General features: G+C 36.8%; 1 protein-coding gene across 4 annotated transcripts in view; it reads left to right on the forward strand.

The window, feature by feature from the left end:
• Positions 1–26,487, forward strand: part of STARD13 (StAR related lipid transfer domain containing 13) — a 493,326-nt gene that overhangs the window by 184,693 nt on the left and 282,146 nt on the right. For all 4 annotated transcript variants that reach the window (XM_024999929.2, XM_024999933.2, XM_059892086.1 and 1 more), the window contains one exon: positions 7,232–7,265. In XM_024999929.2, coding sequence (XP_024855697.1) covers positions 7,232–7,265 — 34 coding nt within the window. The remainder of the gene's footprint in view (positions 1–7,231; positions 7,266–26,487) is intronic.

The following is a 26,487-nucleotide window of genomic DNA, read 5'->3' on the forward strand; positions in this document are numbered from 1 at the left end:
GGCTCCTGACAAACCTGTCTTGAATCAAAGGATTAGTCCACTTTGCCTAGAGCAAATACAGTTGTTCAAAAGATGGAACTTTTAGAGGTTCTTATGGGGTTTTGCAGTTCTGGAAAAGTTACTTCAAATATTTATCCAGATGCAAATTCCTTGGATCATTGTTTTAGAATGAACTTTATTAACTAAACTTGTTCCAGGAAAATTCTATAATCAGTTTTGTTATTAAGAAACTTCATTTTCATTTGATGCATTCCTTTCTTCCTTCATTTATTCATTTCTGGGACTTGATCCAAACCTTATATAAAGCATTCACAGAAATAGAGAAAACAAGTGGCGTCTTTATATAAACTATTCAAAAAGGAAATGAAGCCACCCAAATGCGACCTGTGCCATCTGTGGCCTGTGATAAATAGCAAAACTACAGTAATGTTTTTTATTTAAATATTAACTATAAAATATAAAATCCTTTTTATCAGTACCAGATGTCAGGCATGCTTATTAAAATGCCATAGTTTATTAAATAGCATCATTTTATACTCACTGAACTAGTAAAGGTTTTTTTTTTTTTTTTGTATTTAGGTTAAATGTCTGAAATTATGCATTACCGACTACTTCTGTTCAAGTATCTGAATCCTATTGTACATATACCAAAATTTACATTTAGAAGTAGAAAGATTTATACATCATGGGCTGAATCAAAATATTTTTCAATCCACAAAAGTAGATTTTCATTTGACTCTTATGTTTCAGATGTATTGAAATTTTCATATAGCACTAAAACAAGAATTACTTTCTATATCTCAGGTGTAAAAGAAATGAGTGAAGATCAAATGAAAACAAAGAGTAAATATTGAATTATACATTCTCTCTAGCCTTTTTAGCAGCTTTTTCTTTAGTTTTCATAGTGCAGTTATTTGTGAGGAAATCTGTTGGTTTCTATTTCTCCCACAGTCCCACAAAGAATTACTACAGCCTTTTCTCAGCATGAGTCAGGGGAGGAATAACTTTGACAATTCGGTAAGAATCACTATAAAGAATTTTTACAGAAATCAAAAATTTTGGAAACTTCTCTACAAGGCCTTGTTTGGAGTATTTTGAAATCAAAATTAAAGTCAATAATGAAAATTTAGTATGGCAATTAAAGACCATTAAATTTTCATCTTATTTCTTCATGAACTGATACTGCGATTGAAACTTTTAGGTCTCCTTGAAATAGCTCTGAAATCGCAGATTATAATACTTTAAAATATTTGTTCTTCTTTTTCATTTTTACATATAGTTTGTGCATGATCTTTTAAGGAGCTAACATGAGGGAGATTAGGAAAAGGATTTTTGTTTTTTTGAGATATAAAACCAGCTATCTCATAGTCAACGAGTCTTAAGTTATTTGAGCCAAAGTCAGTATATAATATATCCCTTATATTTGTCTAAAGAAACCAGCTTTCCAGTGGTAATCTGGTGATTAGCTTTATCAGCTCATTTCTACTTAGACATTATTCTGTAATGTTTAAATCAGGGTCACTGCAAAATATGGTTTACTGAGTTTGAAATACAGCAGGTGTATTCTGGACAAAGTAAAGAGCAAATAGTAAAATGGCTTACATGTTTTCGTAAGAGTTTATTTACTTTGGGATTTTATCTGCTGCTTTTAGTTTTAAAGGCTTACTATGAGGGCACTAGGAACAAATGGGCCCTTTGTATTTCAAGAACAGCAGGTGATGAAACAGGTTTTTGGTTTCACCTGGACAATAATAGTCAATGTATTTATTGACTTGATTGATCATCACAAGCCCCAAGGGCCGTTGCTTCCCAATAAAAATTATCTGGATGTTTTTATGGTTGTCTAGAGTTGTTCTCGGAGAAGGCAATGGCAACCCACTCCAGTACTCTTGCCTGGAAAATCCCATGGACGGAGGAGCCTGGTGGGCTGCAGTCCATGGGGTCATGAAGAGTCGGACACGACTAAGTGACTTCACTTTCACTTTTCACTTTCATGCATTGGAGAAGGAAATGGCAACCCACTCCAGTGTTCTTGCCTGGAGAATTCCAGGGACAGAGGAGCCTGGTAGGAGGCCATCTATGGGGTCACGCAGAGTCGGACACGACTGAAACGACTTAGCAGCAGCAGCAGAGTTGTTCTATTCATTTAATCTGCATATTTGTCTGTGTGACAAGGGATGCATATCTGCATTTCATCCAGATTTCATACATTTGTTCCAAAAAACAATTGTCTACTAAATACATGTTCATAAAACCAATTCCTAAAATGTTATTCTTAGACTGTCTGTGTGAACATGGCTTTATAATTACTATTGCTTTACCAGTATCAAAAACTTAACACCTTCTGGGAATCTCACCAGATGAGGCAAGTGACTCAAACATACTTCAGAGAACATTACTAGGATGTATCCATGAGATAATTGTAACTATTCTCAGTAAATTCAGTCACACAGTCATGTCCAACTCTTTGCAACCCCATGGACTGCAGCACACCAGGCTTCCCTGTCCATCACCAACTCTCAGAGCTTGCTTAAACTCATGTCCATCGAGTTGGTGATGCCATCCAACCATTTCATTCTCTGTTGTCCCCTTCTCCTCCTGATTTCAATCTTTCCCAGGATCAGGGTCTTTTCCACTGAATCAGTTCTTCAAATCAGGTGGCCAAAGGACTGGAGCTTCAACTTCAGCATCAGTCCTTCGAATGAATATTCAACACTGATTTCCTTTAGGATGGACTGGTTTGATCTCCTTGCAGTCCAAGGGACTCTCAAGAGTCTTATCCAACATCACAGTTCAAAAGCATCAATTCTTTGGCGCTTAGCTTTCTTTATGGTTCAATTCTCACATCCATACACGACAACTGGAAAAACCATAGCTTTGACTAGATGGAGTTTCGTCAGCGAAGTAATGTCTCTGCTTTTTAATATGCAGTCTAGGTTAGTCATAGCTTTTCTTCCAAGGTGCAAGCGTCTTTTAATTTCATGGCTGCAGTCACCCATCTGTAGTGATTTTGGAGCCCAAGAAAATAAAGTCTCTTACTGTTTCCATTGTTTCCCCATCTGTTTGCCATGAAGTGATGGGGCCGGATGCCATAATCTTAGTTTTTTGAATGTTGAGTTTTAAGCCAACTTTTTCACTCTCCTCTTTCATTTTCATCAAGAGGCTCTTTAGTTCCTCTTCGCTTTCTGCCATAAGGGTGGTGTCATCTGCATATTTGATGTTATTGATATTTCTTGTGGCAATCTTGATTCCAGCTTACACTTCTAACCATTCTAGTGTTCCTGAATCTCCAGCGGGATAATTACCTGCCCTTAGCCATCTATCCCACAAAGAGAAAGGGTTAAACACCCAGCATAGTGCTAGACATGAGTGTTTCTATATGTTGGCTAAACACTCAACAAATAATAAAATATCCAGAGAAATAACCCATTTGTTGCCTGGGGATTTTTCATCTAATTGCTCTGGCATCAGTGAATGCCATTATCCCACCTCCTTTTCTCTTCCTTCTTCATGCTTCTGGAGATGACTGTAATCTCATGATGACTTTAGGGAGTATAAATAATTATCTCCAGGTTAGTAGCAGTTCTTTTATTATCTGCGCATAAGTCATATTTTGGATCTTAGATTTATTCTATTTGGATTTCCAAACAGAGGGGTTTGAAGTGTAAGGTAGTGGGAGTTTAAACATAACAAGTAGCAATAGGCTATGTGCATCTAGAGATTTCTTTGTGTGTTTTTAATTGTGGAAAAATACATAAAACATAAACTTTATTATCTTAACCACTGAAGTGTACCCTTCAGTGGCATAAGTACATTCACATTGTTGTGCGATCCTCCATCCCCAAGACTCTTTTCATCTTAAAACTATACCCACTAAACAGCAGCTCCCCATTCCCTCCTCCCCCCAGTCCCGTCACCTAGTGAGTTTTAATGAAAATGATTATGGGAAAATATTGTTGAATATCCATAAAGAAATGTATGTTCACCATCACATTTATAAATTTTTTAGAGCTGACATAGCATAGGAAATATATATATATATATGTATATTTAATATTTGTCTCATAATTTTTCCTGGGAAAGGAGTGTCCATAGCTATACTTCTGCATCTAATTTGTCATGTACTGTTGAAATGGTTAACATGCATTAGGGGTTCACTTTCAAATACCTCCAATGTCTTTAAAATTTAGTAATATTTTTCATTATTTTATTTTCAATAACACTAATTTTTGTTGCTTTAATTTTAGGCATTTAATTTCTACTTTTTTCTCATCATGACAACATTAATATTTTTAGTATTAATTAAAATTAGTTAATTGGCTTCCCAGATGGTGCCAGTGATAAAGAACCCACTTGCCAATGCAGGAGACGTGAGAGATACAGGTTCAGTCCCTGGGTCAGGGAGATCCCCTGGAGAAGGGCATGGCAACTCACTCCAGTACTCCTGCCTGGAGAATCTCACGGACAGAGGAGCCTGACAGGCTACAATCTATAGGATCCAAAGAGTTGGACACGACTAAAGTGACCTAGCAAGCACACAAGCACATATATTTACCAGATTCAAGCTCTGCACCTTTTAATGCATCATTCTACATTTAGAACTAAATAATACTTGACCATACATTTGTTGAGTACTTCTGTTTATCTGGAAATCCCTATCGCATTTATCTATTTTGGAATCAAGTAATCTGACTTTTAGTTTCTTATGTTAATTATTATTATTATTGTCATTATTAATGTGTGAGTAGCTCTGTTAGCACTCAATCTCAAGGACTAGATGAGGAAGTCTACTTACTTTTGTTTCCCTTTTAAGCCCTCAAGCTGACATTTCTCTGCAGGAATTGGTCTTAGCTCATAACTGAGAATTTTTCAACAGTTGAACTTGAAGAATCCTGCTGGGTTATTTCTATGTTGAATGGCTATTAAAATATTATTATGATATTTTAAATAATTATTAATGTTTTATTATGTTCATGTAACAAAACTTATCTACTTCATAATTTTATTTTACTTGCTATTCCAAGTCAAATAGTCATTAGATATATTTGCTTCCAAATCAAGTGAGACATTTAAATATGATGCACTATTCTCATTGACTGAGTTCTCTTTAGAGCAGGAAGTAGTCACCTACTTGATATTATTTGAGAAATGTGGAGAGAGCTTTCTCCTCCTCTGTCTCACACTATCTCAAGTTTTATCATTAGAGATTCAGTACTTGGTGTTTGTCATCAGATGGTGCCCTTTAAAATGTGAATGTCCTTGGGAAAATTGACTCTTCTCATTGTCAGTCATCAAGTTTCTTGTGAATTTGCTCTTACCCACTGTAAGTGTGAATGGAGACATAAAATAAGATGAGAGAGAATAAGAATTGGGTGGGAGGAACTGTGATATTGAGGAAAAAGCTCTAACTGCATCAACATTTTGCATCTTTCATCCTTGACTCTCAAAGAATATTATTCAAATTATCATTATGCTTTGAAAGAGTTAACAAAATGTAAGTCTCTGTTTTTAAGAAGTTCCTTCAAAATAATCAATAAATATTTACTGTATGTCTCTTCTATGCCATACTTATTGCTCAGCACATCACACAAAGCAACCCCATTTGCCTGAAGAGATTGAGGCTTGGAGAAATTGAAAAACTTTCTGAAGGTCATGCAGCTAGGCATAAGATCTTAACCTCTAAACTCTATTTATTCTTAGGGCATTGGGGAACAATTGGATAGCTCCAATTAGAAAAGTGACATGATCAAATTGTATTTTAGAAACATCACACTGGGTGCTGAATAGATTGGAGGGAGATAAGACTAGAGTCAGGCTAGAAGTTAGAAAGCTATTGCAATTATCTAAGCATGACCTGAATGTTGCCCAGGAGGTGGAAGTAGAAATGAAAATAAGTAGATGGATTCAAGCAAGATTTGAGAGTAGGCATCAACAGAATTTAACAAAAAGATGATCCTTGGGTTTCCCATTTGGGCAACCAGGTAGATAGATTGTTTTTTATCCGTTGGAGCTGTTATGACAAATATACCATAGACTTGGTGGCTTAAACAACATACCAACAATTATTTATTTCTCATAGTTCTGGAGTCTTCAAGTCCAAGATCAGGGTACTGACAGATTTGGTATCTGGTGAAAACTCATTTCCTGCTTTACAAATCACCATTTTCCTCACTGAGTCCTCACATGATACAGAACTCTGAGCTCTTCATCCTCTTACAAGGCACCAGCTCCATTGTGGGGGACCCAACCACATGACCTCATCCAAACCAAATTACCTCCTAGAGCTCCACCTCCAAATGCCATCACACTGGGGATTAGGCTTCAACAACTCAATCTGAGGAGGGACACATACGTTCAGTTTATGTTGCCTTTCGCTAAGATGGGAACACAGAAAAAGAATTGGTTTGGGAGTTGGGTATCTATGTGAGGGGGTGGATAATGTTGAGCTTTGAACACACGGTTTTGTGGTGTCTGAAATCTCCAAATGCAGATGTCCAATAAACAGTTTCCTATATTGGCCTGAAGCTCAAGTTAAGAGACGTGGGCTGGAGATATAAATCTGGAGGTTATCAGAGTATGGATGGAAAGTAGATGAGATCACCCTGGAAAAAGTGCAAAGTAAGAAGAGAAGCCAGCCCTGCAACATGTCTGAAAAACAAAATAAAACAAAAGTAAATTAAATCAATATGCCTAAAGATCCCAGGCAAGAAGGGAATCCACCGAGAAAATGAGAAGGACCGGTTAGAAATGTACAAGCAGGCACTGTGGGAGAACAGGAGCCCAGAAGGATCAAGTTTCTGATGGGAGGAGTGCTCAGCTGGCTCAGTTTTTGTACTGTTGCTGGTTAGCACGAAGGAGGTTATTGGAGGTTATTGGTGACATGAGGACAGCAGAGTACACGACAAAAACTAGACATCAGTCTTCCTCTAGTTGCTAAATGGATGCATAGTATAGTGTAAATCTTGACATAAGCCTGAGAAAAGTACATAAATCTGAGAAAAATAAGATTCAGGCATCTTCCTTGTCAATGAGTATTACTTTTATTATTCCAGATTCTTTGTGCACACTAAAATCATGCATTACCCTAATTGGCATTTTACTTTCATTTCTGAAGGCAATTCAGTTCTAATTTTACAATCTGATTTTTTTTCAAACTCGATGATATTCTTAATGATGGCAGCATAAATTTGAAATATTAAGAGAGTCTTGATTTTTTTTTTTTTTAATACAGGTGCTCTCTGACAAACGAAGCAAAGAGAGAGCAGGTAAGTCTCTTTGAGGAAATCTGTTTTACTGATTGTCTGTGAAAGTTGTTTAAAGAGCCTTGCCTAGTTGCTATAAATTTAAGCATACCACATGTCTTGCAGAGTAATTGATAGTCACAGTATGATGTTAAATCTGAGTGTATTCTACATCTTGAAGACTGGATCAGTTCACTTAGTTTTTCCCTTGTCTTCATGCAGACATATAGTGGGTTTAATTCATACATGCAGAAATTACTTTGCATAAATATATCTCTTTTGGTAGTCACTTTGCTATATATACAAATATATATATATATATAGCAAAAAATAATCATTATACATCTGAAGCTATTAGTACTATACTGTTATATGTGAAAAAATTAAGGAAATTTAAAAAAGAAATTCCTTTGCATAACCAGACTTTGTCTTGAAATATGTACTATAGAAAAAGTAGTAAGAAAATAACAGCTGTACCAAAACAACTGCTAAGTCCTCTTGACAAATAAAGAAAAGTAGCAATTTTTATTGTTGTATCTGCTATATTTGGAAATGTTATACGTAAATCAAAATTTATGTAATGCATAAATCAAAGTGCATCTTAATTTATTGACTTTCTTATTTCAATAACTACATAAAATAAGAAAAACTCCCTGGAACCATCACTTCTTACCATCTGTTTAGCAACTGTTGTTTTATTTGAACAGTTCTTTATTTGACCAGTCATTGTGGACACATCATTCTGAATCTTCTCATTTGTCCTTACTTCATATGGTCATTTAAATGTTTACACTTGAAAGGAAACCACTTCAAAAACTTCGTGTGATTCCATTATCCACATTCTTCACATGTGGAAGATAATGTGTTTCTGGAAAACTTCAATGAAAAAATTAAAACTTCTTGTTTCTGAGTTAATATCTTTAGGGCCTTTTTTGAAATAAATTTGTCAAATAGTGCCACTAAAAATAATACTGTATTGCTGCCCTGATTTTTGGTAACCATCATTATTTTTGTTTTCAATGGCCTCTTTTTCTTTAATCTGTTGGAGAAAACTTTTAGTTCCTATTCAAAAACCCAAGATGTCAGCTTCAGCTTAAATTAGCCTCAGCTTTGCAAAGGTCTCTGGATATAGTCATCTACTGTTCTATCTCTTGGGGAGACTTGCAAGGAGACGTTCACACTGGACCACCAGGCAAAGTGACTGGCTGGAAATGCATCACAAAAATATCCTTGATAATGTGCTGGCCCCACCAACTGTGCCAAGAATCACCAAACAGAGTTGCTCCTGCCATTCTGTGAAGTGCTTATAGCATCAAGCATGCACAATTTTGTCCATATCCATTTTTATATTTGGAGAAGGACATGGCAACCCACTCCAGTATTCCTGCCTGGAGAATCCCATAGACAGAGGAGCTGGCAGGCTACAGTCTGTGGAATCGTAGAGTCGGACACAACTGAAGTGACTTAGCATGCATGCATGCATGCATTTTTATATTTGAGACCTTAATGGTACATAACCCTCAACCACCTGACACCTGAGTGGGATATAAGCAACACCTGTTTTTAAAATCTTATGAATGTGTCCCAAATTGTAAACTATGCCCTAAGTAGAACACTCTGTGCTTCATCACTTTTTGTTAAAATTCCAACTCAAGCTCAAGGGGTCGATCTTGCATTTACGTCAGCAAAGACTGTTTCAGTCCAGAAATCACGAAATGGGGGATTTACACAAATAAGCAGCGTGCTAAGGTTTTAATTAAAATGTGATAGATTTATTTTCTTTTTATCATAAGCAAACCCAACTTGTTATAGTTAAAGGATATTTTCCATCATACAAAATTACAGTCAAGAGAGTAAATAAGAAACAACTCCCACTAACTTCTGGCCAGAAATGACAAGTACTTTTCTAACAAATCTCCAATGAGGAATTTCAGCTTTGATGGCTGTGATCTGGTATAAAAGTACCAGATTGGATGTGCAGCTTATCCTTCAGTATCCAGGTATCGTGCAGTGGGGGTTCAGTCTACCAGAGACTCAGTTTTTAGCTGCTTATCTACTCTGCCAGCTAGTGTTTCATCTTGACATAAAAAAAAAAAAAAAGCATTGGCATTGGCAAGCAAGCCAGCAGAATCTAGAAAAGAGTCAAGTCAGTTTTCACATAAATATTTATGCAAAGTGCTCTGGGAATAGGAAGTATTGGTGAAGGGTGTCTGAGGACAATTTTTCTGCACACATAAATCAGAGGAGAATTTTTGAAGCCTAATTCAGATTTCCATGCAAATGTGAAACCATCCATAAGTTTGGGCTTTTCAATCACAGCTGCCCTCTTTTTTTTAATCTCATTTTTCAAATTAAATTAACAATTTAAATTTTTAGCGGTCATTCTTTCCTGCTGTTTGTAAGATGTGAAGTCAGCTCCCCTAGTTTTTGGCTTCCCGTTGTTGCTTCTTGACTGGAGGTTTCAAGAGCTTCTATCTGTATGCTTTACCAAAATGCAATATGGAGGTCAGACAGAATAGGCTATTGAGTATATAGGGACATAAGATATAACATGACATAGAAGAAGGACATGCCATGACTCAACCTCACTGTTTGTCCTTGTAAGGTGATTCCTTATGATTCTTTCTTGTGTGTTAGAATGGTATGATCTCTATTTTCCTCTGGTCTCAGTCACTGGAAAGGGATAAATGGGGAGCCCAGTGTAATAGAAGCGGAGGCACAAGGAGGCAGTGGTCTAAGGCCAGTCAGTGTTACACTCACTAACAAATTAAGAGACGGTGTCGCCAAGTAACTACACTCTTTTTAAAGGAGTTTAAACTGTCCAACCGGACAAAATATTTTAGCCTAGTAATAGAAGAAACATTTGCTATGATAACAATGGAGTAAATTCTGAGTTTGTGCCTGTCATACTGTGACCTTTGTGAGATAAAAAGTCAAAATGGAAATGAGTGGTACATACTATGGTATGACTTCCCTAATGACTTTTCATTTTGAAAAGTTAATATAAATGTTTAAATGCTAACCCATATGGTTATGGTTGACTTAATCTGACCTTAAATTCAGTTTCTCATGGGGCGTGTTTTTTCTTTCTTCAAATTTGTAAGTAGGAGACCAAATTCCAGTGTTGCTCACTATCAAGAATTTTGAATCTTGCACTGGCATGCTGTTTTTCTCATACAACATATATTTTTGCTTCCAGATTGTAAAAAAGAAAAGAAATTCTCTTCCATTTAGAAAACCATTTGAAAACCTAAGGAAAATAAGGTCACATCTGAAGAAATTGCTTACATTTTTTTCTCCATAATTTCATTAGGGTAGCAGGGACAGCTCCTCTAAGCACAGTCTCAGAGGGATTTTCATGGCTATAAGTATTCCTCCTTCCTGGAAGCACTTAATTACTTTCTGCCCCCTCAGCTTCATGTGGTACGGCATTTTGTTAGACCCATTATCGAGAGTATGAAGACTGTCTCAAAAAGAATTTTCCCAGGTGTTAGAGATGCAGAATATGCAGGTAGTCAAAAGTGCAGCCAAATCCAGTGACCGTGAATAGAAGCATATGCTATGGAATGTTCACATTCTTCCATTTCACTGGAATTTAACTGTAGTGACAGATGCCCAAGAGCGAGAAATCCCCAGTGCCCCTCACCAATCTCAACTGAAAATTATAGCTTCATTTTAATTCAGAGTAATGAACGTCTACTATGTCCCTAGCACTGTGCAAGGTCTTAGCAACACAAAGATAAATGAGATAAAATTATCCCTCCTTCAAGAAACTTACCCAACTCGAATCTCCTTCTCTTAAGATTACTTTAGCAAAACCAGAGCTTGTCAGTAAATGTGTGACTAGTGAAAGTTACAATCACTTAATACGTTTTCAAATTGTGATTTCCTATGGCTATATAAAGAGAAGCCATTACCATTTGTGGCAGTATGCCCACATGAGGCAAAAGGAAAGCATCCAGTGTATGCGGAGAGGAAACTTGGTTTTATTTTATATTAATTTGTATGAATCTTTATCATAAAATGCAAGTGCCACATAAAGCTTAAGAGCTATATAAATCTAGTTCACATTCTTTCCCTCCATATTTGAGTTGTGCCAGCTTATTCTGGATGCTTAGTTATAGCCCTTGGAAGCTGCCAACTTAAATACCGAGGGAAAGGAGAGTGGTTTTTATCCACCATTCCTACCTCTTGCAGCTGGTGTTCAAAGTCTTCTCCAGGGCAGTGCTTCCTAAGTATCTGAAAGACTCCCATGTAGCAGGAAGTCAGGGAAACTGTCAAACCAGCAAAGATGACATTTGTTTTACCTGAAGAATTCAGGTGACTTTCGTGTTCCTACTCCTTCCACTTGAAATGTTTGTCCCCCAGCACTTAGCATGGCTGTCTTCTCATCATCCAACTTGCATCCACTGCTTTTAAAACTTTTCTCTGCACACTCTATCTGAAGAGGTTGGCTCCCCCAACCCCAGTTTTTATCTCTGCAGTCTCTTTGTTTCCCTCACAGCACTTGTCGGAATTTGATTTTTTCCTTCCATCTTCCTTCCTTTCTTTCTTCCCATTAGACTATCCCTTGTGCTCAGCAGGCTGCTGCTACATAACAGATGCTCAAAAACATTTGATGAGTAGAAGAATCCCTGAACAATTGTTTTATATTGATACAATTATGTACCATCCATAGAAAAACATATATACAGGAGGAAAACCATTGTGTTTATCCAGCTGCTTTGTGACACTCTTGGCACATTGCTAGGTACCCAGTTTGAAGAACTGGAATATTAAGTCTGGGGTATTAGGGGGAAATAGAGGATCATGTTTATTGAGTGCCTACTGTGTTCCAGATTATGATAGATTATCTATGAATATTCACTCATTCAATCCTCAAGAAGCCCTATATCATAAGGGGTATTGTCCTCAGTTTTCACATATAAAAAATAAGGATCAATGAGATTAAATTGCTCAATGAGTATCAAAGTTGGAATTTAAACTTGATTCTATCTGATTTTTAAGCTCATGTAAAAAAAAGTAAATCAAATAGTTAGTCTCTCAATCATGTCCAATTCTTTGCAACCCCATGGACTGTAGCCCTCCAGGCTCTTCTGTCCATGTTTTTCATTAAACAAATACTTCTCAAGGAGTATAGTCGGGTGGGGGTGGGGACTGGGAGTTGTTAGTTGCTACTGCTTGTCCATCCATAAACTCAACCACTGTATTTTATGTATTCATAAATTTATTGAGTTAAATTGAATAAGCATTATGATTCATTACATAATGAATACAAAGAAGGACAAGACAGTGCCTTCCATCAAGGTGCTCACAGTTTGTGAGGAAGAGAATAAACAATACATAAAGTGATCAAAACATGTGGATATTTTCTGTTATATTTATATTTCTGCAACTTAGAATATAAATATGGCAAGGACACAGGAGGATCCTTAAAATCTAAGAAAAATTACTGTTTCAAATATTTAATGAAATTTTATTTTAAAATTCCCTCATAAATAGTAATAGTAATCATTTATAAAAAATGAGTTCTGGAGACCAAAATTGAAGCAAACCAAGAGGTTTGATCTTAGGGCTGCTGCTGTTGCTTCTTCTTTTTTTTTTTTTTCTGACCGCACCATGCAGCATGTGGGATCTTAGTTCCCCAACCAGGGATGAAACCTGTGCCACCTTCAATGAAAGTGTTGGAGTCTTAACCGCTGGACCACCAAGGGAGACCCTGTTGTTGCTTCCATAGTGCCTTGGAAGAAGCCAGACTTGAGCAAATCCTAAATGACAAAAGGCAAATCAGTACCTGATTTTCCCCTTTGTTGTTTCTTTGAAAATTAGGCCTATTCTTCTAGAGGGTAAAAGACTTGGAATAGAGGAGACCATGACCAGAAAGCAGAAAAGCAGTTACAGCACTTGGAAACTTATTTGTTGGCAACAGGGAAAGAATAATATCTTGTTAAGAGAATCTTTCTTTGTTCTGGATAATTTCTTCCATCAGGAGCATTGAAGTATTAATGCATTTTGTTTTTCAGTACCATTTATTGCAAGTAATAGACCTAAGCCAAAACCTATCCTTTTCACCTTATGCCCTATTTGTTTCATGAACTGAAAGGAAAATATAAAAAATTTCTGTTTAATAACAGCATGATTTTATGTTTTTATTTGCTACTTTTAATAAAAATGGATCTCTCTACTTTTATGCATAGCATGTTGGTTTCTTACATAAAGTTAATGTTGAAAATAAAGTATTATTTCATTTTGCAGTTTTACAATATACCCACATCTTATAAATAGATTTGAGATTAGTCAATGTTTATATTTATTATTCTTAAAACTGCAATCTCTGTAAATAGTGCATTAAGGAAAATACCAGAGTTAAAAGGCAGCCATAACTTTTGCTTTTGAAATTGCCTTATATAAGTATGCTGTATTCAAATATATACTCTTGAAAGCATCTTTCACACACCATTATTTTCACTGCACTTTTATTATAAATAAATATAGTCCCATGGAAAATTTTCAATCATATTGACTGCACCATTACTACAGATGAATAACTTTGATGTATATTTATCTCTAGCCATTATTCAGTCTTTGGAAATACTGCTAGGTCTAAATGATTTCTTGTAGGCTCCAGGTGTTTTGTGAAGCTGCCCCTTCCCCTAGGCAGCACTGAAATTATCTATTTGAAAATATGGGACTTTTTATGAAACATTGTCCTAATCCAAAAAGTTGAACATATTCTTTAAAATAAGAATATTTTGCCCCATATTATTTTTTACAGAATTTAATCGTTGAATACTGTTCAGTTACAGCCCTCAAATTTATGTGTATATCTTTTGTTAACATCCTCCTCTAAGAGAGGAACAGAGATTCCAAAATCACATTAATGTATGGGCACCATCACCAAGAGCTGGCAATTGTGGTTCTTCTCACCCGGCATCAGAACCTTCCATTCTGGACACATGGTGGCCCCTCTGCTCCTTTGCTGGCCAGCACCTTAATCTCCCATGCTGTCCACTGAGCACACTCTGCTCTCTCACTCCTTGGAGAAACAAGATGTTCCCTGACCTCCCCACCTGCTAAATTCCTCTTCACATTCAAGAGGCAGATCAGAGGCTAATCCCTCTGTTGAACTTTCCCTTACTCCCCCAAGCAGAGTAAACCCAGCACATGACAAGTTATGATGCTCCCTGTCATGGCTCCTGTAACAGTCAATTAATTCTACTGCAAGGTCCTTGAGATCAGACCAAGATTGATCATTTTTTGTTTCCTTGGCACATGCACATCCTGGATTGTTGATAAATTTTCGTCAAATGAATGAATGAATGAAATAATTGTGCATTTTTATGTTTGTAACAATCCTTTGAGGTAAGTAATATAGTATTCCAGACAAATCATTTGGAAAAAGTTTCAATCTTTTTGTTTGTCAGTTAATAGATGCATATGCTGTAACAAATCATTTTCATGCCTATTAACCTCAGTTCATACTGTTCATGGGGTTCTCAAGGCAAGAATACTGAAGAGATTTGCCATTCCCTTCTCCAGTGGACCACGTTTTGTCAGAACTCTCTACCATGACCCGTCCATCTTGGGTGGTCCTACATAGCACCACCCTTATGGCAGAAAGCGAAAAACTAAAGAGCCTCTTGATGAAAGTGAAAGAGGAGAGCGAAAAAATTGGATTAAAACTCAACATTCAAAAAACTAAGATCATGGCATCTGGTCCCATCATTTCATGGCAAATAGATGGGGAAACAGTGGAAACAGTGAGAGACTTTATTTTCTTGGGCTCCAAAATCACTGCAGATGGTGACTGCCACCCATGAAATTAAGAGACGCTTGCTCCTTGGAAGAAAAGCTATGACCAACCTAGACAGCATTAAAAAAAAAAGTGTCTCTTAAAAAGCAGAGACATTACTTTGCCAACAAAGGTCTGTCTAATCAAAGCTATGGTTTTTCCAGTAATCATGTATGGATGTGAGAGTTGGACTATAAAGAAAGCTAAGCACTGAAGAATTGATGCTTTTGAATTGTGGTGTTGGAGAAGACTCTTGAGACTCCCTTGGACTGCAAGGAGATCCAGCCAGTCAATCCTAAAGGAAATCAGGCCTGAATCTTCACTGGAAGGACTGATCGTGAAGCTCCAATCCTTTGGCCACCTGATTTGAAGAACTGACTCAGTGTAAAAGAACCTAATGCTAAGAAAGATTGAAAGCCAGAGGAGAAAGGGACAACAGAGGATAAGATGGTTGGATGGCATCATCGACTCAATGGACATGAGTTTGAGCAAGCTCTGGGAGTTGGTGATGGCAGGGAAGCCTGGCATGCTGCAGTCCATGGGGCTGCAGAGCATAGGACACAACTGAGCAACTGAACTGACTGAACTTCAGTTACTGAAATAAGCCTCATTTTACTAATATACATTCGGGCATAATTTTTATGTGGGTTATATGGATAACAGATGGAGAGTACTAAGTTTGATGCCTACATGTGGTCAGTGCATGGTGGCAATTACTTGCCTTATTATTATTAATAATAATTAGATCTGTTCAAAGTTCCCATATTCACCTAAAACAACAACCTGTGTTTACTGAGTACCCAAATGATGCATGATAAAGCATTTTAATGGTGGACACAAGGCCATAAATCGAAAAAAAGAAGGAGAAGTCAAGATGTTCTAACTTTTAAGATATCAAAGCTCATTCTTTACTAGTTATCTTGAATAAGTCACATTCTGTTTCCTCAGATATAAAATATGAGAAGTGTTTTGTTTCAGTAATAGAAGTACTATGACCACTTAATGTAACAATTATAATAAGTTTCAATTATAATAATGTAATTATTGTAGAAGTACTATGACCACTTAATGTAACAATTTATAATAAGTTTTACATAATGAATAAGTACACCCAGCCTACTACTCTGAAAGGAAATTTATGGATGAGATATTCATATAATTTCAAAAACCAACATGATAACTTAACTATAATAAATGAAACCAAAAAGAAAGTTAAATGATTGTGTACTTAATTTATAATATTCAGCTTGATGATATTAAAAGGTATAATGAAGCAATCTGATACTTATAATGAATAGGTTTGGATTTTAAAAAAGGTAAGAATATAAGAAGCCACTTGATGGAAGAGGTATAGGAATATGAAGGAGTGGAGATAAGGATGGAATTAGAATAAAACCAGGGTTGAGATGAGTAATAACAGACTTATGTGTATGATAAAAGGCAGGATCAGTTCAGTTCAGTTCAGTTCAGTCGCTTAGCCATGTCCGACTCTTTGCAACCCCATGAATCACAGCACGCCAGGCCTCCCTGTCCATCACCAACTCCCGGAGTTCACTCAGACTCACATCCATCGAGTCAGTGATGCCATCCAGCCATCTCATCCTCTGTCGTCCCCTTCTCCTCCTGCCCCCAATCCCTCCCAGCATCAGAGTTTTTTCCAATGAGTCAACTCTTTGCATGAGGTGGCCAAAGTACTGGAGTTTCAGCTTTAGCATCATTCCTTCCAAAGAAATCCCAGGGCTCATCTCCTTCAGAATGGACTGGTTGGATCTCCTTACAGTCCAAGGGACTCTCAAGAGTCTTCTCCAACACCACAGTTCAAAAGCATCAATTCTTCGGCGCTCAGCCTTCTTCACAGTCCAACTCCATAAACCATAGCCTTGACTAGATGAACCTTTGCTGGCAAAGTAATGTCTCTGTTTTTGAATATGCTATCTAGGTTGGTCATAACTTTCCTTCCAAGGAGTAAGTGTCTTTTAATTTCATGGCTGCAGTCACCATCTGTAGTGATTTTGGAGCCCAGAAAAATAAAGTCTGACACTGTTTCCACTGTTTCCCCGTCTATTTCCCATGAAGTGATGGGACCGGATGCCATGATCTTTGTTTTCTAAATGTTGAGCTTTAAGCCAACTTTTTCACTCTCCAACTTTCACTTTCATCAAGAGGCTTTTGAGTTCCTCTTCACTTTCTGCCATAAGGGTGGTGTCATCTGCATATCTGAGGTGATTGATATTTCTCCCGGCAATCTTGATTCCAGCTTGTGGTTCTTCCAGCCCAGCGTTTCTCATGATGTACTCTGCATATAAGTTAAATAAGCAGGGTGATAATATACAGCCTTGACGTACTCCTTTTCCTATTTGGAACCAGTCTGTTGTTCCATGTCCAGTTCTAACTGTTGCTTCCTGACCTGCATACAGGTTTCTCAAAAGGCAGGTCAGGTGGTCTGGTATTCCCATTTCTTTAGAAACTCCTAATTATTGCAGTAAACAAAAATGCACTCCTTCATTTCCTTCCCCAAATGCACGCTTCTAGGAAATGTAAGATCTTTACTAAGAATCATTGGCTTGGAGGGAAAGCACATCAGTGCATTTGACTTTCCACATGCAGGCACGAATCTAGCAGCATGACTTGAGGTTGGGATACCACGTAGACTGGGACTGAGAGTATATTTTGCAACTTGTTCCTCCAACTGCCTGGTGCCAACCGTGGCATGCTAGTTCTAACAGTCTGTAGACACTTCAGATGCTTGCTGGACACCCTGCTTAAATTCATGGCCTTGAAAGAATCTCTTTCCAAGTAGGAGGCATAAGCAAAATTTCATGCTTCTAGTCAAAAAAAATAACACCTCTGAATGAATGAGTATACAGTGCAAACCCGCTATTCCATTTAAATAGTTACATATATGGTAGTTTTCCTTTTCACTGAACTCCTGTGTAAAGTGAGACCACAACTTTTGTTCATCTTTTGAGCATTTCAGTGAGTTTTAAAACTTCTATTCTTAGCTCTATTCTATCTGTTCTTAGCTCTAAAATTCACATCAAAATCAATCTGACATTTGATAACAATCAGCAGCTCAAATTAACAAACTCAGCCTTGGATAGGATTTTAATTCATCTATGAAAGTCATCTTCCAATTGTGGAAGCAAACCAATTTCTCTTCTGGAAAATTCAGTAAACACATGCTTGTTAGACTATGTCTATTTTGAGTTATATTGTAAGGTTTCTGAAAGGTACAATTGAGTTATATAATAACATACAGGATGAATTTAGATTTTTACATGTAAAATACATCCACATCCTTACTCCTTATGGCCTTTTTTTAAAAAAAATAAGCAATTCTGTGTTCCCTATCACCCATAGGATGAAATCCAGAAAACTTGTCTGGCCATCAGAGTTCCTTAACAGTCTGACTGCAACCTACCCCTACTCCCTTCCCACGCTGTCAGACAACACCTCAGTCCCTCTTCTAGCTGTCTGTATTTCCTTCCTCACAAACATCATTCAGGCCAGACACAGTTGCTTCTGGGCCTGCAGTTGAACCCCTACTTTGTCATGTTATCACTTTACTTTCGGAGTCAGCTTTTTTCATAAGTACAAAGCAGAGGGCATTAAATCATGTAATGTACACAATGCATAGCACAGACTCTAGCACACAGTGGGTCCTCCAGAGCTGGGAGTCCCTCTCTCCTCCTTTTAAAGGTCTTTATCTCAAAATCTATAAAAACACTGTCTTTGAGGCCAGGCCAAATTCTACCTCTGTGAAAATTTCCCTTGAGACCTTAGCTGAAAGTACTCACTCATTTACAGATGAAGATACTGGATACAGAGAAACTAAGTAGCTTGGGGCTTCATTACTGGTTCAGTGTAAAGCATAGATTCCAGCCTAAGTGATCCAGCACTAGTGTGTGTGCTTTTATTTTTAAACAGGATATAGATTTTAAAAAAATAACTCAAGATGTAATTTATGTACCAAATGTTTCACTCATTCAAAATGTACAACTCAAAAAAAAAGTGTACAACTCAATGGTTTGTACCGTAATAACAAAGGTGTGCAGCCATCACCACAATCAGTTTGAGAACATATTCATTACTCCAGTAACAATCCCCCCACACCTATTAGCAGTCACTTTGCATTTCCCCTCAATCTTACCCTCTAGTCGCCTATTCTGGACATTGCATATAAATGGACTCATAAAATATGTGGTCTCCTGTGCCTTGTAACTCTCTCCCCATGATGCTCTCAAGGTTCATCCACACTGTGGCACATATCAGTACTTCATTTCTCTTTATTGTTGAGTGATATTCTGTTGTATGGATAAGCCTTATTTAATCTATCTGTTCATCAATTTACAGACATTTGGATTCTTCCCACCTGTTGGCTTATGATTAATATTATTACAAATCTTCATCTACATGTTTTTGTGTGAGCATATGTTTTTCGGGCTTCCCAGGTGGCTCAATGGTAAAGAATTCACCTGCCAATGCAAGAGATGCAGAAGACGCAGGTTCGATCCCTGGGTTGGGAAGATGCCCTGGAGGAGGAAATAGCAACCTACTCCAGTATTCTTGCCTGGAGAATGCTATGGACAGAGGAGCCTGGCAGGCTACAGTCCATGGGGTCGCAAAGAGTCAGACACAACTAAGCAACTGAACATGCACGCATGTATTTATTGTTCTTGCGTACATATTTATAATTGCTGGGTCATATGGTAACTCTGTGTTAAACATTTCAAGGAACTGCCAAACTGTTTTTCAAAGTGACTATATCAGTTTAAATTCTTACCAGCAATGTGTGAGGGTTTCAATTTCTCCACATCCTCACCAATGCTTATTATTATCTGACTTTATAGCCATCCTGGTGAGTATGAATTTGTAGTTTTAATTTGTATTTCCCTAATGACTAATGATATTGTACATCTTTTCACATGCCTATTGGCCACTTGCATTATCTTCCGTGAAGAAATGTATGTTAAGCTTTTTAAAATTATTTTTAAGCCCATTAAATTAAAAAAAAATTTTTTAATTTATTTTTGACCACACCTTGTGGCATGTGGGATCTTAGATCCCCAACCAGGGATTGAACCTGTGTCCCCTGTAGTGGAATTGCAGAGTCTTAACCCCAGGACCACCAGGGAGGTCCCTAAGCCCATTTCTAAATTGGGTTATTGTCTTTTTAAAGTGTTGAGTTTTGGACTTTTTAAATATATTCTTGTGTACAAGACATTATCGGGTATACGGTTTGCAAATATTTTCTCCCATTTTGTGAGGTGTCTTTTCACTTTCTTGATGACGTTCTTTGAAATACAAAGTTTTAAAACTTTGATGAGTTGCAGTTTATTTTTTCTTTTGTTGCTTCTGTTTGTTATGTTGCTTATATCTAAGAAAGCTTTGCCTAACCTAACCCAAGTTCATGAAAATTTACTCCTATGTTTTCTTCTAAAAGTCTTGTGGTGTTAGCACTTGCATTTAGGCCTGTGATCACTTGGAATTTTTTGTGTGTGGTCTAAGGAAGGAGTCTAACTCCAGACTTTCCCATGTGGATATCCAATTGTTCCAGCATTAACTTGCTGAAAAAACTATCTTTCCTCTACTGATTTGACACCCTTGTTGAAAAAGAGCCTATGTACTTAGTTGCAGTACTGTGCTCTGTCTGTCATCTCTACTGTCTGTCCATCAGGTTCCTTCGTCCTTACGATCTACCTTTTCTTCGATCATACCGTGCTCTTCCACACGTCCATTCTTGCTGTCTGTCTTGAATGCAGCTTCCCATTTTGTCTGCTGTCTTGAATACCAGCTTAAATGGAATCTACTTTGTCTAGTTGTTGTGGCTTTACCTGCAGCACATTATTTAGTTTTTCTAAATGTTTTATTTGTCATACGGATCATTATCTAGTTATGGACAATTCTTCTGCTTTAAAGAAAACTATCATTCTCTTTCTCCAAGCACCTGGCACAGTGTCCAGCATATTATAGACACTGTAAGTTTAAATCTGTTGAAATGAATTAATGAACATAGCCTTGGCTAGGAATTTTAGGGCCTATAAGAAATCCAGGAAGATCCTAAAGATATCAAGAGTTCAATAAATATAAAAGTTAATAAAACGAAAACTGCAACCCACAGTGAAAACATCATTTCTCATGCTCCTGATAAATTTCCTGCAGACTTATCATTGCTATATCACTGTTAAGAACAGAGAAAGCTAGTAAAAATTTTACAGGTTGATAAAATATTTTGTGAGCTAATGCACTTTAAAAATGTATTTTACAGATCGCATTACTAAAAATATTCTTAAATCGATTTTGTTAATATCTTTCGCATAGTTTTTATAGCATATTTTTAAAAGATTAAGAATATTTTAGTTGCCAGTCCACAGCCATTTTCCATGCACATGCATTGGCCCTTATTTTAAAAGATAATTGATTTATAAAGATGTTTATGGGACCAGTATTATACACAGCTATCGGAAACTAAGGTCTGTGTAATGCTGCGGCAAATAACAGTAAATAACCATAAAATAAGAGGAAGACACTTTTCCAGGCCCAATTCTAAGAAAAAAAAAAAAAAAGAAACAGAAGAAACCTAAATCGAATGCTTTATTTCTTCTTGTAAAAATTTTCTTTAATTGATTTATTTCAAATTAGAAAATAATATATGCTTGGGCAAGCTGGAGAAGTAATGTAAGATATATAAAGTAAAAGTAAATCATCCCCTCTTTCATTCTTACTGCCACTGTGAAGCAACCAATTTTGATAGTTATATTGTTAGAATATTCTCTTTTCTCTTTAAGCATTCACATACCTTTAAACATATCTCAGATACCTATTGCTGTGTGACAGATTACCCCAAAAGAGGTGAGGTGGGATTATTACCAGCCATCTTTGCAGTCTACCCAACATTCAAACCTTTTTTGTGTGTGGTTTGGTCTAGATGAAATGAATGCATAATAATGTATTACTATAAAACTCTTCTTCTTAAGAATATGTTATAGACATACTCAAGATCATGAAGATCTAATTTCCCTGTCACCTTCTAGTTTCTTAATGCATATTGCCCACACTCATATGTGGGCTTCCCAGGTGGTGCTAGAGATAAAGAAACTGCCTGGCACTGCAAGAGACTAAAAAGGCTCATTTGATCCCTAGTTTGGGAAGATCCCCTGGAAGAGGGCATGGCAACCGGCTCCAGCATTCTTACCTGGAGAATCCCGTAGACAGAGGAGCCTGGTGGGCTACAGTCTATGCGGTCGCAAAGAGTTGGACATGACTGAAGTGAGTTAGCATGTGCACACACACACATACATACATTTATATATGGTTTTGGTGAACTTTTTCTCTCCTCTTTTTTCAAATTACATTGTAATGATCCTTTACTCCCAACCTCTGCCCATTGAACCTTCTGGGACTCATGTACATAAGATAGCCCGAGCTGAGAACTGATGTGTTTCTTTCCAGACTTGCTCTGAGGAGGGCTTAGTCTAGTTCAGTTAACTCTGTACTCTTCAGTCATTTTATTTTATTGAAAGTAAAATCTTTTTCTCTTACAGGCAGATAAAACCCACAGTATCTGGGGGGAAAATGGCTAGTTTTATCTCCCCTCCCCCAATATTTATACTAGTATATTTTATTTTTCTGTCTTATTGCATTTCTGACTTGATTGCAATGGTTTAAATGTGTTTCAGTTTTTAGAGTAAATCTCCTGTTAAGTTTCAATAAATATTCTTCATCAAATTTTAATCTTTATTATTATTATCTTAGCATTTTAATTAATAGTTGCATGGTCTTATCAAATGACCTTTTCATATTAATGTTAATTTCCTTTTTAATTTGTTTTATCATTGTTAAAAGTTGACTTCCTAATTTAAAACGTTTCTGCATTCTGAGAAATAATTTCACTGGTGGTAATGTATTGTGATTATTACACTATTATTAATATTCTTCTTTTTGAAATAAATTTCTAACTTAAAGGAAATTTCCAAAAATAGTCCAAAAAAGCATGTATACTCATTGACAGATTTACTATATAACCATTACCTAGACTGACCAATTTTTAATATTTTATCATTTAAAAAAAATTTTGTTCCATTTGCTTTACCAAATGATAAAGCACTCTCTCTGGTTAACTCACCCTTTGTTTTTGAAAAATGAAGCAAATACATGTGAACTTTTTGTCTTCTTTTTTTCCCACAAAATTAGCATTCTATTTTTGCTGTATTGTATTTTCATGTGTCACATAACAGTATATCCTGGAGAGTGCTTCTTATCAGTTTGAGATTCTTTATTAATTTATTTTTTAAATAGCTACATAGCACTCCACTGTGTGTATGAACCACAGTTTAACCAACTTATCTCTTATGTTTGGGCTGTTAGGTACTTTCCAAAATTTTGCAAATACAAGTAATGCTGAAAAGCATGATATTAAACATATGTGTTTTCATATGGCAAAAGTGTGTAAAGGTTACTTTCCAGAAATGGGATTTCTTGTCGCTTGATCAAATTCAGGATTCAGTTCATCGCTCAGTCGTGTCCGACCCTTTGCGATCCCATGGACTGCAGCACCCCAGGCTTCCCTATCCATCACCAACTCTGGGAGCCTGCTCAAAATCATGTCCATCAAGTCGGTGATGCCATTCAACCATCTCATCCTCTGTCGTCCCCTTCTCCTCCAGCCTTCAATATTTCTCAGCATCAGGGTCTTTACCAATGAGTCAGTTCTTTGTATCAGGTGGCCAAAGCATTGGAGTTTCAGCTTCAGCATTAGTCCTTCTAATGAATATTCAAGCCTGATTTCCTTTAAGATAGACTGTCTTGATTTCCTTGCAGTCCAAGAGTCTTCTCCAACACCACAATTCAAAAGCATCAATTCTGCACTCAGCTTTCTTTATAGTACAACTCTCACATCCATACATGACCACTGGAAAAACCATAGCTTTGACTAGACGGACCTTTGTTGGCAAAGTAATGTCTCTGCTTTTTAATATGCTGCCTAGGTTGGTCGTAACTTGTCTTCCAAGGAGTGTCTTAATTTCATGGCTGCAGTCACGATCTGCAGTGATTTTGGAGCCCCCAAAAATAAATCATCTCACTGTTTTCCCTGTTTCCCCATCTGTTTCCCATGAAGTGATGGGACCAGATGCCATGATCTTAGTTTTCTGAATGTTGAGCTTTAAGCCAACTTTTTCACTCTCCTCTTTCACTTTCATCAAGAGGCTTTTTAGTTCCTCTTCACTTTCTGCCATAAGGGTGGTGTCATCTGCATATCTGAGATTATTGATATTTCTCCTGGCAATCATGATTCCAGCTTGTGCTTCATCCAGCCCAGCATTTCTCATGATATACTCTGCATATAAGTTAAATAAGCAGGGTGACAATATACAGCCTTGACGTACTCCTTTCCCTATATGGAACCAGTCTGTAGTTCTGTGTCCAGTCCTAACTTGCTTCTTGACATGCATTCAAATTTCTCAAGAGGCAGGTCAGGCAGTCTTCTTTTTAAGAATTCTCCAGTTTGTTGTGATCCACACAGTCAAAGGCTCTGGCATAGTAAATGGAGCAGAAGTAGATGTTTTTCTGGAACTCTCTTCCTTTTTTGGTGATCCAACAGATGTTGGCAATTTGATCTCTGGTTCCTCTGCCTTTTCTAAATCTAGCTTGAACATCTAGAAGTTCATGGTTCATGTACTTCTGAAGCCTGGCTTGGAGAATTTTGAGCATACTTTGCTAGCGTGTGTGAGATGAGTGCAATTGTGTGGTAGTTTGAACATTCTTTGACATTGCCTGTCTTTGGGATTGGAATGAAAACTGACCTTTTCCAGTCCTGTGGCCACTGCTGAGTTTTCCAAATTTGCTGGCATATTGAGTGCAGCACTTGCACAGCATCATCTTTCAGGATTTGAAATAGCTCAACTGGAATTCCATCACCTCCACTAGCTTTGTTCATAGTGATGTTTCCTAAGGCCCACTTGACTTCACATTTCAGGATGTCTGGCTCTAGGTGAGTGATCACACCATCGTGGTTATCTGGGTCATGAAGATCTTTTTTGTATAGTTCTCCTGTGTATTCTTGCCACCTCTTCTTAATATCTTCTGCTTCTGTCAGGTCCATACCATTTTTGTCCTTTATCGAGCCCATCTTTGCATGAATTGTTCCCTTGGTATCTAATTTTCTTGAAGAGATCTAGTCTTTTCCATTTTATTGTTTACCTCTATTTCTTTGCATTGATCACTGAGGAAGGCTTTCTTGTCTCTCCTTGCTATTCTTTGGAACTCTGCATTCAAATGGGAATATCTTTCCTTTTCTCCTTTGCCCTTAGCTTCTCTTCTTTTCTCAGCTATTTGTAAGGCCTCCTCAGACAGCCGTTTTGCCTTTTTGCATTACTTTTCCTTGGGGATGGTCTTGATCACTGCCTCCTGTACAATGTCAGGAACCTCCGTCCATAGTTCTTCAGGCACTCTGTCTATCAGATCTAATTCCTGAATCTATTTGTCACTTCCACTCTATAATCATAAGGGATTTGATTTAGGTCATACCTGAATGGTCTAGTAGTTTTCCCTACTTCCTTCAATATAAGTCTGAATTTTGAAATTAGAATAATTTTGCTTGGTCAAAATGCTTTGATTTATTTACATTCACACAAGCAATATGTAAAAGTGCTTGGTCCCACAGCCTCACCAGGTGAATATATTCTCAAGCTTTTAATTTTGCCAGTCTGGTAGGTGAAAGTGATATCGCAGTGAACTTTAAATTTACATTTCTCTTATTGTGAATGAAGATAAGTGTCTTTTCATATGTATAATGGTTGTTTTGTGTTTTCTATGTCTTTTGAATTATTATTCCTATCCTTTGCCCATCTTTTTGTCCATTTTTTGTCTTTTTCTACTCTTGAATTTTGAAAGTTTCCAATATATTAGGGATAATAGCCCTCTATCTGTAATATATATTAACAATATTTTCCCCCTGATTTGTCACCTGCCTTTCATCAAGGAGTTTTTGCCATGTAAAAGTTTGTTTTACTTGTGATGCTTTACTTTGAGTTGAATCTGTCTTTTCTTATATTGCATCTGAACTTTGGATCAAATGTAGAAAACAGGTCCACATACCTAGATTACAGCATAATTCACTCATATTTTCTTCTTGTTCTTATATGCTCTCCTTTATTGTTTCAACATAAAATATTATTATTTTAATATATTGCTGAATATCTGCTACCTTTAAATTTTAGTTTTTTGCACCTATGTTTATAGTTAAGATTAATTACAGTTTTCTATATATTGTGTTATCTTTAATATAAAGTTATCCTGGCATTTTTAAGAGCAACGTCAGAATATTGGTTTTTCTAAATACTAAATATTATGACTCCAATTTGTATTATAATACTCCAATGTTATTTCTACAAGATTCCACATAAATGGATAAAACTGGAGGTAAATCACTAACTTGCTTTTGCTTCCCAAACT

Source organism: Bos taurus, chromosome 12, assembly GCF_002263795.3.
Source record: "Bos taurus isolate L1 Dominette 01449 registration number 42190680 breed Hereford chromosome 12, ARS-UCD2.0, whole genome shotgun sequence".
NCBI classification, from domain to species: Eukaryota; Metazoa; Chordata; class Mammalia; order Artiodactyla; family Bovidae; genus Bos; species Bos taurus.